The sequence below is a fragment of the Chlorocebus sabaeus genome, chromosome 7, assembly GCF_047675955.1.
Source record: "Chlorocebus sabaeus isolate Y175 chromosome 7, mChlSab1.0.hap1, whole genome shotgun sequence".
In the NCBI taxonomy this organism is placed as follows: Eukaryota; Metazoa; Chordata; class Mammalia; order Primates; family Cercopithecidae; genus Chlorocebus; species Chlorocebus sabaeus.
Window position 1 is genome coordinate 59,588,030 of NC_132910.1, and position 17,586 is coordinate 59,605,615.

Sequence of the window (17,586 nt, forward strand, 5' to 3'; positions counted from 1 at the left end):
TGCCTCCCAACCCCACCCTCCCATTCACAAAACCTAGATTAAGAAGCTCAATTACTAATCTCTTCAGAGTAAATTAATTTAGCCCTGCACTCACAGTCTGAGACAACCCTGGCCCAACAGGGAATCTTGGGCTTTATTTGTTCCTTTCCCTTGAATTCTGTGCTATTGAAGCTTGGAGCCACTTTCTTCTTCCAGAAGAAAGTGCATTAAACCCTCCAATCTACTTCACTCAGGTAGGAACAGGTTCTCCCCAATAATCTGAACCAAATGAAAATTCAGTGGTAAGTGGCTAAACAGCTCAAGAGTCTTGAATGCCTGTGTTCTGAAGATTTTTCCATTTTGTTGAGGTTCCCATGATCTTTTAAGGTCCGCACTCCTTTGCAACCTCAGAATCAAAATCAGCACAGTAGGAATGAGGCTGCTTAATGTCCTCAGGGACAGAGCTTTCAAGGCAGAGGTGCACTGAGTTTCACAGTAACAGAAAGGGGTGAAGGATCACTGTTGCAAAGGAGCAACAGTGTAGAAATCTTCAGCATCCTCAGGCAATCACAGCAGAGCCCGGGTGGATACTTACACGTGCATTAGGTCACTGTCAGTGTGGGGATGTTCCTGTTTGACCTGAGGTGTTACAATAGCTGGATGAGGGATGCCAGTTGTGTGGGGACCAGGAGGACCGGGAATCATATGATGAGAAAACCTAAAAGAAGGAAAGAGAAGAAAACAATGTACTACTGGCTGCTGCAGTAAAAGCTAGATGGAATTTCAAAGCAATCCACTAACTGCTACTGGCTAAGAATAAAAACACATCTTTATGCACAGACACATTAACTATAGAGTGGGCTGATAATTAATTTTTTTTCTTTCTATATTCGGGTGGAAGTATTTATAATTATTTCCTGTAGTTTTTTCAAACTAATAGTAGAATCTGACATTTTTCCTAGGAGGGCTGTAGGCCATGAGATTAAAAAAAAAAGTGAATCATTTTTCTTGCAAAGCAATTTTGAAATAGGAATTTCACTAAAAGTAATTATTGGAAATATAACACTTTATTTAAGACTTAGCTTTTTAAATGCTTTTTAAATGAAAGCAAAAGACATCATGTTTTAAAATCTCTGCCTATATTCCTGAGCAAACCATCGCAATGAGAATTTTCTCATATTATTGGCTTTCTCATCCATATTAGAAGGGAACAACTGAGAAAACGGATAGGAATCAATCTCCCATTTAATAAGGTTTCCATTAACATCATCCAAAATGATTTTCTGTGCAGAAATACACTAATGTTTCAGAGATCTCATCTTATGGAAAACTGGTAAGAGAAATAAGGAGTAGAATTTAAAGGGAGGATAAAGTTTTGCATCAAGGTTAAAAACTACACTTGCCAAAGGCTTTTTCCCCAAGTACGCTTGGACAGCATTAAAAAAAATCTTAAAATATCCACCACCAGCCAACACAAAGGAGGGAAACTGCCATGCAAGAAAAATAAAATATAGACAGTACTTTCAATAAGCTCTCTAGATAAATTTGGATATGTTTTAGAAATTTTTGCTTTTCAAACTGTTTTAAAGTAAACATTTAATTCAGCAAGAACAACATTCTGGGGTCTTTCATCACAGCCTATACAATTAATTTCTTCTTCTTGAAAGGAACTCTGCTAGAATATATATTTTTCAAAAACAAATTTTAAAATATGAAGAAAGCATGGTAAAAATACAAATATTTGACCAAATAATGAGGCTTTGCTAAATGTATTACTTGCAAAAATACATGATGCTAGTTATTTGCCTGTGAGAATTCTATCATCAGATAGTTCTTACGATGTTAAAAAGTATAAAAATATGTTTTAAGGGGAAGGATATTAATTCCACCTCCTCCCACAATCAGCTACATTTACAACTCACTGAAAAAAAAATTTTTTTAAAGCTGTAATTCACCACAGAAACTTTGAAAACTATACCCATATAAAAAAGACATATTCACAACCAGTTAATAACCCACCAGTTTGACTTCCGGCACAATAATGCTAGCTCCCTTGACAAAGCCACATCGAACACACAGATGATGCACCCCAAATGTGTGTGTACATCAAGCACAGGGCACAGAGCCATCCTCTCCAGAAGCAAAAGCATCATACACAGCAGCTTCTCGGTGAAGCGCAGCAGGCCTCCCGAGCTCCGCTGGCACGACCATGTCCACACAGGGCCTGATTCACACACTAGGACACACACCCTGTATGGCCTGCCAGCCTGTCCGCACTGTTCTGTCTCCTCTGACAGCCTCCGTCCAGGAAGACTCTAGACTATCTGGGCATTTTCAAACACTGCCGCATCAAACTGATACAACTTTCCACAAAGGAAGCAAATTATAGAGCTGAGACCAAACCAGTTTTATCCTCCTCCCTTACCCCACCCCTGGCATATTTTGAATCAAACAAACTCTTCCTTCTAATGTCCGCTTTCCGGACAGTTTCCATCCCACAGTCAGGCGGCCATGAATTCATTTGGAGGCAACGCTTTCCAGGGAGGCTGAGTCCATCCCCCGATGGTGTGGCTGATCCAGCCGGGGCATAGCACAGAGCTCCTACCCGGGACTCTCTCTGACACCTAGTGTGGGAGCCAGGCACACTGCACAGACAGACACATGGCTGAGGTATGCACCCTCCTAGCCAACCAAAAGGCAAGCAGAGGCGCACAGGATGCAAGCACGAGAAGAGCAACTTGTCCTCGAGCGCCCCGGTTTCCACCTCCACCTACCTGGACATGGAAGTGTCGACTGACAGTGAGGATGGGTAGGGTTGCCTGAATCCACCCGTGATGGGATATACAGGCTGACCTTGCCTGAGGTCACAGAAGAAAGGAACCCATCAATGACAAAACACGAGTTACCAACCAGTAGTAAGAGTTGGATGAGGGGAGAAGAGGGAGATATTCAAACAGAATCTTGTGGAAGTATTACAGACCCCAGCATTGTTTCAGATATGTAACCGTTCCCCTTCCTCACCCTCCACCCAATCAAAGCATCATTTGCCTTCAAAGAAATCTCCCACCCTCAATTTTGAAACAAACCGTCCACGAATTATGTCTCTTTTATCCCATCCCCTCTCCCAATCCCATTAATGCTTTGAACAAAGTAAGCACTTAAATGTTTACTGAATATAACAGAACCCTGAGAACAGTGAAATATTCCCTTCAGAGAAGGAGCTGAGTGACTTCTTTATCTGAATATTTGAGAATTTCAGGCAAGGGAAGAAAGAAAATAAAATTGTATATTTATATAAAAATAAACAGTTTAAAAACACTGTACCTTTTCCCCCATATACATGTTAAAGTCAAGAAATAAAAGACTAATTCACTGGAATTATTTTCTCTCCACCCTGAGAAGTCCATTTTTCCCTGTGTTCTTTCTACATCTCTCATTTTTCATTTACATAGACTTTATTTCCAGCTGCCAGTGGTACGATTCAGCACAGGACTATTGCCCCTAAGTCGCTAAGTTCAGAAAGAATAATTGATCTAGGTTTGAAAGTGTATGCATAATCAATTAAATTCAAGCAGTTACTGACTAAGAGATGTAATGCTAGGGAGACAGAGAGAGAGAAAGAGAGAAAGCTGGACTGTCCATGGCAGGATGACCCTTCCTAGCTGAAGAAGGCTAATGCAAGGATGTCCAGGTAGGGAGATGGGGGACAATGACATGGGGGCTGTGACATAGAGAGTCAAGTGGAAAAAAGAGAGAAACAATTGCTAGAGTTGAGCATTATTTCTATGGAGTGAGAATTGGGGAGGGAAGAGTGGAGAGAGTATGGGAGTGGGAGGAGGAAACGTTGTGGGCTAATCATAAAATAATAAAAATTGGCTATACTATGTTATTCTTCCTTCCCAAAATATATTTCCTTCACCTTCATAATTGAAAAGATTTTGGAGGCAGCAGTAAGCATATTTTTAGAAACAAACAACAAAATAAAGAGCATTAGCATTTATATTCAGAAGAAAAGAAGGCCCCCAAATAAGTTTTTTACTACTCTGAACTCAAATTGGACGCTTACTTCATTAACATCCCAAAAATGCTCTTATATTGTTGAATTTCTCTCTAGTTATTTTTGTCATTTACCTTACTTGCCCACTTACAAGCAAAGGTAGATATTAAATGTGTCTAAATTCATTTTTGAAAAATATAAGTTGTTCATTAAAAAAACCTAGAAAAGAAAAACCACACTGAGTACTAACTTTGTACAGGCATAGCAAATGCCCAAAGCCACAAATGGAATCCATAAAACTATAAGCTTCAAAGCAAATGCTACAGTCATTTTCTACCCATATTAGCAATCAGATCAATCCATTTCAAAGTCTGTATGTTTTTTAATCTTTTAAATTGAAATGAAAAATGAATAAAGTTAGCACCTTGCTTGTTGATGTGAAATTTTCTCAACTCCTCAAGTGTTACCATTCATAAATCTAATTTCCATGAATGCAAAGTGGAGGAACATGTGTTCAAATGCCTGGCTGAAGGGGACAGCAAGGTTCTTACCAGCCAAGAGGTGGGGTGATCTGTCCAACACCACCCGGAGACAGGGGATAAAAAGTAGGGATATCAGGAGCTGGAGGATGTCTGGACATGCCTGTTAAACAGAACAGAGAGGTATTATTTGCACATTCACAGGATATTTAACCAGAAACGCAACTACATGTTTTATACCATTCAAACTTAAGGTTCAGAATGAAACAATATTTATTCACCACGGCCAAAGAACAGGAGTCAATTTGTTAGCTTTTCTCAAGATTTCAACATCTGGGAAAACTGGGCCTTCAGACAGTATCATCCTAAGGAACTCAAAAGGAGTAAAGATGCTGCTAGTAATACAATCATCAAAATAGACTTTTAAATTATTTATTTTGCCCTCAATATTTCACATTATTTAAGAAAATGGTAGACAATTGTTTTGTATAGAATGAGAATGATTTTTTTTGTAGAATGGAAAACGACAGCCCTTCATAAGTAGATGGCTTGCCATGGTGTCCAAGGATTAGGTAAATTGCCATTTTTGTATTTTTATTGGTTCCCTTATGGACACACAGACTTGGGAAATGTGACACCTCAGAGGATCAAAGATTAATTAGGAATCATCTTCAGCCCCATAATGGTCACACTTGATATGATTCATTTGGTCTCTGTCTAAGCTCTTCATCGAGTTGAGTCCTCTGGGCTGCAAGGTCAAGCTGTTCTGGATTAGCTGAATTCCACAGAAAATGAGAGTGCCACCAAATTGGTTCTTGAGCTCACACTCCCTGGAGTACACTGCCCTGAAACTGTGAAAACCACCTAAAGATTATATGTAATCCCAGTCCCAAGTGACATCCCTTTATACCTTACCCTACATACAGAAGAAAAAAAATGACAAGACAAATGCATAAAATGTAAAATATAAAAACTTAGATTCAATGTTTTTGGGGGAAAGTGATTCAGAGCAGAAAAAAAAGCCACAGATGTGTCTTCACGTAGCTAATGATGGCTTTAAAAGACCACTTCCATATACAAGCACAAATTCCAAGGTTTAACACTCAGATTATATGTTTAGTGACTGTAAATATCACATACTGGCTAATCTGTGGAATTAGACGAGTACGTGGAAGATGTTTCTTAAATATTCTGTTTTTTACTATTTAAAGTGCCAAGGAATTTCATTTGTATCTTAAAGATATTAAAAGCCTTCAAATTGGGAATGACAAGAAGTGCTGTCTTGAAAGTTGGTGTTAATTCAACTTTGAAGTTAGAATGAACTATTTCTCAATTCTTACAGAAAGTAGGTGGGAAGGAAAAAAAGTTCTTTAATCTCTCGAGAGGGCTTACCTTAAATCATCTCATGTTTTGCTGTTTTTAAAATAATGGTCTCAAATCTCTTTTATTTAAAAAAATTGTTTTTGTTAGAAATACTGACTCTTTTGGTTACAGCGGAACATAAATTTTTTACCCTAGGATTTTTTGGGGGTGGGGGAGTTTGCAGTGGTGATTCTTGACATACCAGAATCACTGAGGTGGCTTTTCAATTTGCTGTCCCCTTAACTCTGAGATCCAGATACCACCCCAGATCTCAGGGTCTGTAAGGGGATTGCTCAGTCGCGGGGGAAACAAAATCAAAGCAATACGACTTGACCAACCCTGAAAAACATTAGAAACTTAGTGAAAATTTCAATGTTCTATACTTGAAAATTGTAGCTAGCGGTCACAGACCACCTGAATTATTCACTTTATTTTATTTTATTTTATTTTATTTTATTTTATTTTATTTTATTTTTGAGACAGTCTCGCTCTGTCACCCAGGCTAGAGTACAGTGGCACAATTTCAGCTCACCACAACCTTCATCTCCCAGGTTCAAGCAATTCTCCTGCCTCAGTCTCCCGAGTAGCCAGCACTATAGGTGTGTGCCATCACGCCTGACTAATTTTTATATTTTTAGTAGAGATGGGGCTTCGCCATGTTGGCCAGGCTGATCTTGAACTCCTGACCTCAGGTGATCCGTCTGCCTCGTCCTCCCAGTGCTGGGATTACAGGCATGAACCACTGTGCCCGGCCCTGAATTATCTACTTTAATTTCTCTATTTCACAGGCATGGAAATTGAGGTCTAGAGAGGCTAAGTGACTGTTAAGGAATCTGTTTTCTGTCCTGAACTTTTGTCACTGGGACAGAGAGTGGTAACTTGCTTGCAGTCATGTGTCTTTAAGCTTAAACTCTTACTCTCCATGCTACTCCATGTTCTAAACACGCTTAGAACACAGCAGAAGTGATACTGTTCAGAAGTGATTCAACAGAACAAAAAATGCCAACTAGTTGGGTTTCACTCTTCTGCTAGAAGGAAGAAGGAAGGAGCTAGAGGGCAGGTCCTATGCTAGGCGTTTGACTGTTATCTATAGAAATTCTACTCTTCTTTCAAATGTTCTTCTCATAGGCAATTTTCTCTAACTTACAGCTCTGAGAAATCTTTTCCTTTGAATCTACAAGTTTTTTATTTGTACTTTTAATGTGGTACTTGGGATGCTCTTCATTTTGTTTTATTAGTCTGTGTAAATGATTTCCTATATGAGCTTATATCCTGCTTGGAGAAAAAGATCACATTTTACCAATTTATGTATCAAACCATGGTTTTCTGCAGAGAAGCCTCTCAGTTAATATTTCTGACCAACTGAACAAACAAACAAGTGAAGTCAGAAGTGTTAAAACAGACCCATTCCATATGCTGGGTCAATATCCTCAATCATTTGGCAGGTGCATGCAAATACATGATGTAGCTTACGTCATGTGAGGAGAAAGTGGATCTGGGTTTTCTAAATAGGTCACCGTCCTTTCAAAATCCTATTTCCAAAGAGTCTCAAAAGTGTGTGTCTCTCCACCAACTACTATGCCACTGAAGACACATTTCACATCATTTTTTTAAAGTTTGTTTTTTATTTATTTAATTTTTTTAGAGCTGAGGGGGGTCTCACTCTGTTGCCCAGGCTGGCCTCAAACTCCTGGCCTCAAGCGATCCTTGCTTCAGCCTCCTGAGTAGCCGGGATTACAAGCATGAACCACATTGTGCCCAGCCCATTTCACATCATTTATTCAACTAGTATTTATTGAACACTTACTATGTGCTGGAGGATATACTCAGCATAGCCTTTAAGATTTTTAAACTTGTATAGGTAACTTCTATAGACATAGGTGAAATAATACTGAAGTCAGACTATATGGATATACTGCTCACTAGCTATGTATTTTTGAGGAAGTTATTTAATTGCTACTGTTTTATAAAATCAGAATAGGACTGTTGTGAAGAATAAATGCATTAATATATGTACTACGGAAAAGTGCCTGGTGCAAAAGTATAAGTATTTGTTGTCATTTGTAAGGATAAAATGGGTAACACATAGATAAAAACAGACATATAAACCTAGGATTTCCTAAAAGTGCTTTACTTTTGATATTTTTACCAAACTCGTAATAAGAAAATTGGCATTAACGTACTTTCCCTTACACACACACACACACACACACACACACACACACACACACACACACATGAAAACTAATGTGCTCCCTAATAGGAAATTAACCTGGAGTTGTTTTTCCACCAGTGAGAACGAGTTCTGCTGGCAAACATTTTATATTTACGTGATAGTTCTACCTAGGGTTAAAATGTGAATATGATACTCTTTGGTTGCTTTTTTCTGGCTGAGGTGGAGGGGTTGGGGAAAGATACAGCTAACTAGTAGTCTATTATGATCTTTGAAACCAGCAGCTCTGGCCTCAGTACCATCATGCACTAACCAGCTGAGCTCATGATATATCCCAAAAGGCAGGAGAGAAAAAGAATTAAAAGCAAGAGATCTAGAAAGCTTATTTTCTTCACAACAAAAGTACCCAACTGGAATGATACAAACTCAGTATCATGAAAGTGAGTGCTTTTTTCAAAGTGGAGTTTATATATCTCCAGAAGTACATGATAATAAGGAACACAAAGCCCGGGATAAAACAGGATCTTTACATTAAAACAAGCATAAATAGTGCACAGACCAGAATACAAAAATCACACCAATCTTTAGAACAAAATAAAGACCGAAGAAACTGCAAGCAGACAACTTCTGGTGATGACCAGTAGTCCCTTCTCTGTAGTTTTGGAGAGTTTGTTTAAAAAAAGTTTGAGAAGCAATGATATAACTTACAATTACTCAAAACAAGGTAGGGTGGCAGTAAGAGATGGAAACAGAAGAGAAACTATAACTGCAATTGAGAGCCAGTTATAAACTTAACTTTTTTTAAAAAAATTGAACTGTCCTATTATTCTTGAAAGAAAAACTACTGAACTATGATTGATTTATTATTCTTTTTAAAAAGTTAATGTTTCAAAGAGTTTCAAACAGGACCTAGGACAGGGTAAGCACTATTTAATTGTTAAATAAAGAAATAATTAACAACTAAATAGGTTCCCAGACGTACACACCCTGCTCGGACGCTGGTCGGAGACCCACACGTTTCAGTGGCCTACTTCCTGTCTCCCCTTGGGTATCTCACAGACACTTCGAATTCACCATGACCACGACCAAGACGGGTCCTCCCTCTCAAACTCAGCCTGCTTCCTGAGACCCCATCTTAATTCCCTTTCTCACTATACAGCCATAGACCTGACTCTTGGACATTCCTAATTTTTTGGAGGCTCTTGATTAAAGGAAGCAGGGTGGAGGAAGGACTGAGGATAAAAAATAAAACAGAGGCAAACCTGGAAATGTATGTATAAGTGATTCTCACCTTTTCAAAGTACTCAGACTACTCAAGTCTAGTGCACTAGTAACTAAGTCCTCAAATAAGCATTCTGTTTTAACAATGAAGGGAAATGAAAGCATTAAGTATTTAATCTAGAAGTGTTCACCAGTAGTGGAAAGAACACCCAGCCTCTATGCCACTCTTTTTCACACAGTCATTAAATTTTATTATCCATTGTAAGTCCCAGAAAGGGATGGACAAACGGGTAAAATGTAGGCAGGGACAAATTTTACCCCTTTACATTCTCTGCCTTCACTTTTTTTAAAATCTTTTATTTTGAACTTTCAAAGACCCTGATGAAGTCCAAGTGTGCATGTGCATGCAAAGAGGAACGAGCTACCCTGAGAGCAAATCCACCCTTGAGGTTTGCCCTGAGTGATGGGACCAGAAGGCTTGGTGGACCAGAGCTCTCCGTCCTATTCCCAACTCGTACTCGCACACATCAGGCAGAAACAGGATGTTTTAATTTTTCAGACCTCTTGTACTATATATTTTTTCTATAAACAAAGTAGAAGCAAATATTAATACAGAGGCATAAAATAAGATTCATGATTCTTGGACTTTAAACAGAGATTTTATACATCAATGATTATTTAGAATATGTAACCTAGTGCTGGTAAATAACAAAAGATGAAACACCATAGGGATATAATGGAATAACCAAAAGAGATTCAAAAGAATAACATCTGAAGTAAAAATCTCCTACTTTCTCCATTCCTATTTTAAAATTACCAGCATCAACATGTTGTACATGCTGAAATAAATGAATATTGTAGAGTACTGAATTTTTAGTATATTTGCACAATCTATTGGTTTACATAGTGAGTGAAAGATTTTCAAAGCTGTCACCTGTGGCCCTGCTATGCTTTTCTTCTGCTTTTTAATAATGAATAATACATGTAACAAATTCTTGTGTGTTTCTAAAGAATTGCTATCAAATGAATTACTCTTGTCTTGTAAAAACATATTCTGATCCACCCAGTGATATGGAGCACCGGCGTCTGGAGGGTCACTCAGGCTGATGAGACTTGGCTCTTCATTTAGCAAAAAAGGCTGAGAAAGACAGGGACTCTCACCTTGTTTGGAGTTGACATCTGATGGGATGTGTGACGGGTGTGATCCTGGAGAAAAGTGCTCGTCACTGTAAGTGATGAGGGGGGTGAGAGGATGGACTGCATGGGATGGCTGCACCACGGGCACTTTATTTGACTGCAAAGTAACCACAAGGTCAACAGTTAATATGGATGCTCAGCTCCAGTCTTTTCTCCCAAAGAAAAAAAATCACATAGCAGCCATAACCAGTCATCGACATAACCCAAGAATCACCTTCAGACCTGGACAAGTGGAATTGTCTCTTTTAGAATTTTTCTCAATTTTTCCATGGTAAATACTTCTCAAATATATGAATATGTCACTGATATTCATGAGTTATCAGTTAACCAGTGCCTCTTCAGAGATTTAGGTTGATCACTACTCTTCCACATGGCATGAATTTCGGTACACATCTATTTACCCTCTCTTTTAGATTATTTTCTCAAGTTAAGTCAATAAAGAGCGAATTAGAGCAAAATTTACAAATGTTTTACAACATTTGTATTCATTACATATGTCTAGCACAAAAAGTAAAAAACTGTTCAATGAGCAAATAAATGAATAAATATTGCTAATTTGAAGGACAAATTTTTAAACCCAATAAATATAAATTTCCTAAACTGATATCCCCTCAGCTAATAGAATTCATAATTCTATCATTGTACATCTTTAAGAACCATGTTACACCATTCTTTCAAGTTTTACAGCTTTGTCAATCAAACACGACTAGCCATTATGCTTTAGCCCTCCTCAGTTCATCTTCTGCTTCTCTAGTTTCCATAAATATTAATTGATAAAAAGGAATTTCCAATCTTGAGTTGAACTGCATAACATGAAATACTGCCTTTTTTTTTTTTTTTTTTTGAGATAGAGTTTCACTGTGTCGCCCAGGCTGGAGTGCAGTGGCGCAATCTCAGCTCACTGCAACCTCTGCCTTCCGGGTTCAAGTGATTCTCCTGCCTCAGCCTCCGAAGTAGCTGGGACTACAGGCATCCGCCACCACACTCAGCTAATTTCTTTTTGTATTTTTAGTAGAGACAGGGTTTCACTATGTTAGCCAGGCTGGTTTTGAACTCCTGACTTCGTGATCCATCCACTTTGGCCTCCCAAAGTGCTAGGATTACAGGCATGAGACACCATGTCTAACCGAAATATTGCTTTAATAATATTTTTAATTGTTAAAATTGTATATTTTAACACATTTTATATGTCTTATACTTGTTTGCAAACATTTTATTATTTAATTTGGAAGTCAACAGTCACACTTTTTAATTCAAGGTATCTAATTGGACTTCATCAATTTGAAATCTGTGATCACTTTGGTTACAAAGTTACGGTTGTTCCTCCCCAACCCAAAAGTGCTTACTAAGTAATTAAAAAATATAAAGAAGACTTAAGTAGGTTTAACCTAATTAGTAAAATCACTTATTTATTTATTATTTATTTTTATTGATATGGTATAGCTATAGAAATTCTGTGGTATATGTAACATTCTGATATCCGTATAAAAGGTAGAATGATCAAATTAGGATAACTGGGATATCCATCACCTCAAACATTATCTTTTCTTTGTTCTGTGAACATTAAAATTCTTCCCTTCTAGCTATTAATAATCTATTTTTAGCTACAATTTCTCTACTGTACATACTACAACTTATTCTTTCTATCTAACTGTATTTTTATACCCATTAACAACTTCTCTAGGGGGATCATTTTAAAGAGACCCAATAACCCTTCCACCAAATAAAAAGGGACTCCAAGCAATTATATACCTGTTAAAGGTGTTTGTTTCTGATTTTAAACTAATCTAATAATTAAAGCAGTTGCAGGAAAATCTCTACTTGAAAACACTGTAGTAACGGGTAACATGAATTTAAGAGAAACTGGGCAGATCATTATGCTCAATTCACTAGTTCAGACATGTCTTCATCATAATTAGTTTGAATTAGTTAGATCTTACAATATTATTGACTAAAATGCATGTGAAATCAGTTTTCTCCTGAAGCAAATATTCATATTTTTTAAAAATTTGAGGAAGTGCCTAAAACTGCACAATGTGAACTGCTTAAAATGTAAGTCCATATCTGAATGGTTAAGAGGGCCCCCACAAAACACTTGTGTATGGCGGGTCTACCCATGATGTACACTAATTTTGAACTTAATATTCTTTACAAATTAGGCATAAAAAATATGTGGCTCCAATGGGAAGGACTCCCCTCAGGAAAATTAGAAATAATTACCCTAGTAATTCTCCTTATACCCTATCATTACAACCTCCATCCAAAAAAAACTTACAGGGGGGAATAAAAAAGCAAAGGAAAAAAAAAATCACACTTTTTTTGGAAAATGATACAATTTCCATACTAGATTTTCCCTATTTTATAATTATCAGCTCTTCATTAATGGCAAAACTTGCATAGCTCATATAGCTCTTGGCATATATTAAATAGAGTGCCATTATCAAAGCCACACAATTTTTCTCTACACACCTCAGCACAAACATCTATGCATATAAATGTGTAAAAGGTTAAACAAATCTTTTAATGCTTTTCAAGTGTTAATGATGCAGTTTTCCAAATAACAGAATAAGCTTCTTAAATACATGGAATTTAGAATGCTAGAAGTGGGGGTAGGTAGACACAGGGATAGGAGGAGGTTATTATAAACTCTTTTTAAAATGGAAACATAAATCTCAACACCCAAATGTTAAAATGAATAGATTTCAAATATACTTTAGAATAACAGCTTTTAGTTTCATTTTGAAATTCTCATAAATAAGCATAATTGCCGAACAATCTATAAAGGTATTTTCTTAGGGTACTTATAAAGAGTAAACACTGCAGAAATCTTCTGGATGTATTCTTTTTTCCAGAGCACCACCTTAAGGAACTTGCATTAGCAGGCAGCATCTTCTTAATGTCTGACCTATCCCTCCAGTCATACAGCTCAGAATCTGGTGCCATGAATTTTTGCTAAATTATGCTATCCTTGCTCTCCTCTTAATTTTACGGTTTTCAACACAGATTTGCTTTCCTGTGGGAAGGAGATAAGAAGCCGAGGATTTTAATTTAAGCCTGGCCTTGTCTTATATTTTGCAAGATGGATAGTGAAAGCAGTACTAGTAGGTGTGTTAAAGCCAACAAGGATTATGTCCATTTTTGTGGCCAAATAATGAAAGTAATATGAAATTTCAATAGCATGTGTGAGCAGAATTCCAAGGGTTATGGTTTGCTTCCCACCATCCATCTCCACTACATATATAAACAGAACAAAGTGGATTCCAACTTACACTGCAGATATGTGGCACATTGTCATCAAAGTCAAGAGTCCTCAGCCCACAAATCTGCGGGTTTCCTCTGATTTCAGGAGTTACTGCCCCTTGACACTATGTGCACACACAAAGTGAGAACCCTGGCACTGCTGCTTTGGTTAAGTTTTGAGACAGCCAGTATAACCATTCTTAATTCCATTCATTTAATCTCCTAATAAAATGTGGTATGTATTTTCCTGTGGGGAGTAGGTAAGGGGAAGAATAATCAACCAACTATCTAAGTGTTTGTAGACAAATTAAGTGGCTACATTATATGCAGAGTTATACATGCCCGTGTGCATTTGTATTTATTAAGCACCTAAAATGTTCCAAGCACTATTCTAGCACCAATGACCAACACACAGATAAGGTTTCTAACTCATGCAGTTTACTTTCTGGGGCTCTGGAAGTGGGATCAAGCAGCAGAGGGTGGGTATTGGAAACAATGAATATGTAAAGGACAAAAAAAGACAAGCAAAATCTGAAAAGGCAGCATCAAGTATTATGAAGAAAATGAACCTGGTGATAGGAGAAAGTATGTATCTAAGAATATGACTTTGTATTATGTTTAAGCTCTAAGAAACCTAAAGTACATTTAGTAGCTTATTTTAGCTCCATATTTTAATTTTACAGACTGGAAGCTGAGAAACAGGGGTCATCAGGGAATGGATGGGTCAAGTCAGGACTACTGTACAAAATAGTACAGCCCTGCTCACTACACAACTCCAGTAACACAGGGACGCTTTGAGTACAATGGGAATGAACCCCCTGGGTTGCCCAATACAGTGGAGAAATCCAATCCTTTTGGCTCTTACTCTGTGCTGGGTACTGTACACATAGTAAGTACCTCACTTAATAGAACCCAAGTCTCCCGATTCCTACTCAGGTGCTTTCCCTACTACACATCTTGCTGTAAGGGAGGAAAGGAGGGAAAAAGGATAAAAATCACCTTGTTTTTTCATTCACAGATACAATCAGGTAAGTCTTAGCTTCCAGCTAAGAATCACCAGGTAGTCCTAATGTGTGCTCTGTTTCATTATCCCAGGGTAACAGGATGCATGGGTACTCCAGCTTTACAAGATACCTGGCAGCCCTAAGTCACCCCACATTCTCCACTTCTGCTCAGAGGTTCAGTGACTTGTTTAAGCTCACAAGGCAGTAGGAGGCCAAAACCCTTTGGTTTCTGATTCCAACTGCACATTCTTTAATCTCAGGCAGGTGATTGGTGGGTGAGCCAAAGAAAAGATGAAAACAGTAGATACTTTAAAAAAAAAAAAAGAAAAGAAAAAGAAAACGGAGAAAATATCAAGGATGGCTGTTCAGGGAGAAGCTTGAAACCCTTTCTTAAATTTGCAAATCACCATCAGGCCAACCTACCCACATAATACATAGTAATTATAGCAATTAATACTTATCAACTGCTTACTGTGTGCTAAGCACTTTATCCTCACAACAGCTTTGAGGCAGGTACTATTATTATCCCCTTTTAAAGATGAGGAAACAGGCACAGAGAAGAAAATATTCTTGAAGGGTATGTGCCTTAGCAAACAGCCAAGCCAGGATTCAAATGCAGAAGTCTGGCTCTAGAGGTCAAGCTCATTACCCGTACATCATGTGGCCTTCCTGAAAGCCAAGTTCATAAAATCTTGGACACTGAGGTGACCATCTGGGCCACACCTGACAGCATGTGACATCTATGAAATGGGTGTGTGGTCTCTGTCCCAGGCACAGGAATCACTTCAGACAAAGAAGCACCTCAGCAGAAGTGGTTAGAGCTATGGAGACTCAACTGCAGCCTTTCTCTCCAGGACTGGAAAACATTCCAAGGAAGCTTGGTTGGCTGCCACCCAGGCTGGTCCCTGCAGGTAAGGACCTCTTTGGCATCACAGCCAATAAAACCCACACCTCCTGTGGACACGAAGTGGGTGCCACTTAGGGATCCTGAGAGCCACCCCCAAAGCAGCATTCCCAGAAATGACCCACTCACCGCTGGCAGGAATTGAAGGTGTCATGAAAGCTGTTAGCCTCAGAGGATGTGGTTCTGGGAAGAACTAAAAAGTGGTTCAACTCCCTACTGGCTAAGGCCTGGGGCCTCCTGGTAAGAGGAGTAACTGGGGGAGAAACCTGTTGGCCGGGTAGCTAGTCCTCATTTTCCACATCTCCAGGTTCTAACTAAACTAAACCCAAAGTGCAGGATCTGGCTGTGCATAAAGGTCTTGAGTTTCAACTGGCTGTGCATTTAATCAATAATCCTCTGGTAATAACTGAATCCAGGGGAATTTTAACACTTCAGGAATTTTCATCTGGCCTTGATTGTCATAAGGTGGCATTTTTGCTTTTCATAAACACTTCAGAAGTCTGGTACTCGTGAGATAAAGCCATGTAACTTCATGTTGCGCCTTTCCCTCCTTTTCTGAGAATCTGAGCTTCTCAAGCCTTCTCAGAAAGACAGGCAGATTTACTCCAAAAGGATACATTGATTCTCGCATCTAGACCTCAGAAATAAGGTACTGGAAATATTTTCTAAGATTCACCAAAGCCAAACACTTGCTTCAGGTCTGATGTGGCTTTCAAATCTAAGACCCCCTACTGGTGGTGATGCAGCTGCATTTTTCAGGTAAGAATGAGGCTCCAGGCTCTTAAGATTCAAATGGTCCATGAGTCCAACTCTGGAGGGAAAGGGACGGTCTAGAGACCTGCACCATCATCAGACAACTGAAATGTTTTCTTAAGAGGGGAAGGAACATATCACAGGGAAAGGAATTAACACATGGGTTGCACAGTTAGTAAGTGCCAGTCATTACAGTAGTGCTTTTATATACTCTGGCACTCATCCACGTAAGTGGGTATTATTACCCCCATACTTACAGATGAGAAGGCTGAGTCTTTTTGAACATAGAGCTAAGTAATAATTAGTGGAGAGAGGATTTGTGCCGGCATTTGTTTGATATCGAAGTCCTTGCTCTTCCTGCCCCATACTGTTTGGTGCTCAGCTCCTCTCTCCATCTCTGTTCCAAACTACCCCCCAACCAAGTGAATGTGGCTAGCTGTGGGCTCAACTGTAACGAAGCATCTAGACAGGAACAGTGGACCACCGGGAGAAGACTGATGTCCCCAGAGTCAATGAGACTACAAACAATGCTGGAAGGGCTCCCTTTTAAAAAACATGGAAAACCCACTATTCTCCACATTCTCTGTAAGGCGATGAATTCCAAACACTACGTCATTTAATCCTAAAGCCACTCCTAAGTTAGGTGTTGAGATTTCTGTTTTATTGAGAAGGAAACAAGGCTCTGAAAATAATTCATTCTGGGAACCAAAAGGAGACCCACTGTTTTCAGTAACTGGAGCCTGTAAATAGAGGGAGTGGGGTTAAGGTCAGACGCTGAGAAAAGATCAGGGTAAAGGGAAAATGACATCTAATTATGTAAAGTTGCAACATCCTATTATTTGATTGATTTCACAACACCCTCACCACACCCCTAATCATCTAAGTACTCCATTAATTTTTCATGTTGAAGAAAATACTTTGAAAATTAAGAGAAGGAACTGGAGTCATTCAAGATAAATGAGCCAAAAAACAAACTAAAACTACAATTTGCAATTTACTTACTTGTGCTATTTAGTGGTAAAATAATACAAGTACGGCATTACAGTGGTTAATTCAGAGGTCAAATAAAGGGATGGGGCATAAGTAAAAGAAAGGACCATCAGATTCTCACCAGATTCTAAGGAGGCAAGAGGAAGACGAGGAGAAAGAGAAACAGGATGAGGAGGAGGAGGAAGAGGAAGAGGAGGAGCACGAGGAGGAGGAGGAGGAGGAGGAGCAGCAGCAGCAGCTGCCTGCCTGGACCACTAGCTGTAGTGGTGCAGGGATTCTATGGGGTA

At 38.7% G+C, this 17,586-nt stretch overlaps 1 protein-coding gene across 6 annotated transcripts in view; it reads right to left on the reverse strand.

Moving 5' to 3' along the window:
- LEF1 (lymphoid enhancer binding factor 1) overlaps window positions 1–17,586 on the reverse strand; it is a 121,529-nt gene that overhangs the window by 31,609 nt on the left and 72,334 nt on the right. For 3 of the 6 annotated variants that reach the window (XM_007999481.3, XM_007999482.3, XM_007999485.3), the window contains exons 4-7: window positions 10,373–10,505; window positions 4,528–4,618; window positions 2,754–2,837; window positions 575–697 (exon numbers count right to left, since the gene is read on the reverse strand). In XM_007999481.3, coding sequence (XP_007997672.1) covers window positions 575–697; window positions 2,754–2,837; window positions 4,528–4,618; window positions 10,373–10,505 — 431 coding nt within the window. The remainder of the gene's footprint in view (window positions 1–574; window positions 698–2,753; window positions 2,838–4,527; window positions 4,619–10,372; window positions 10,506–17,586) is intronic. The other 3 variants (XM_007999483.3, XM_007999484.3, XM_007999486.3) reach the window with 1 other exon arrangement.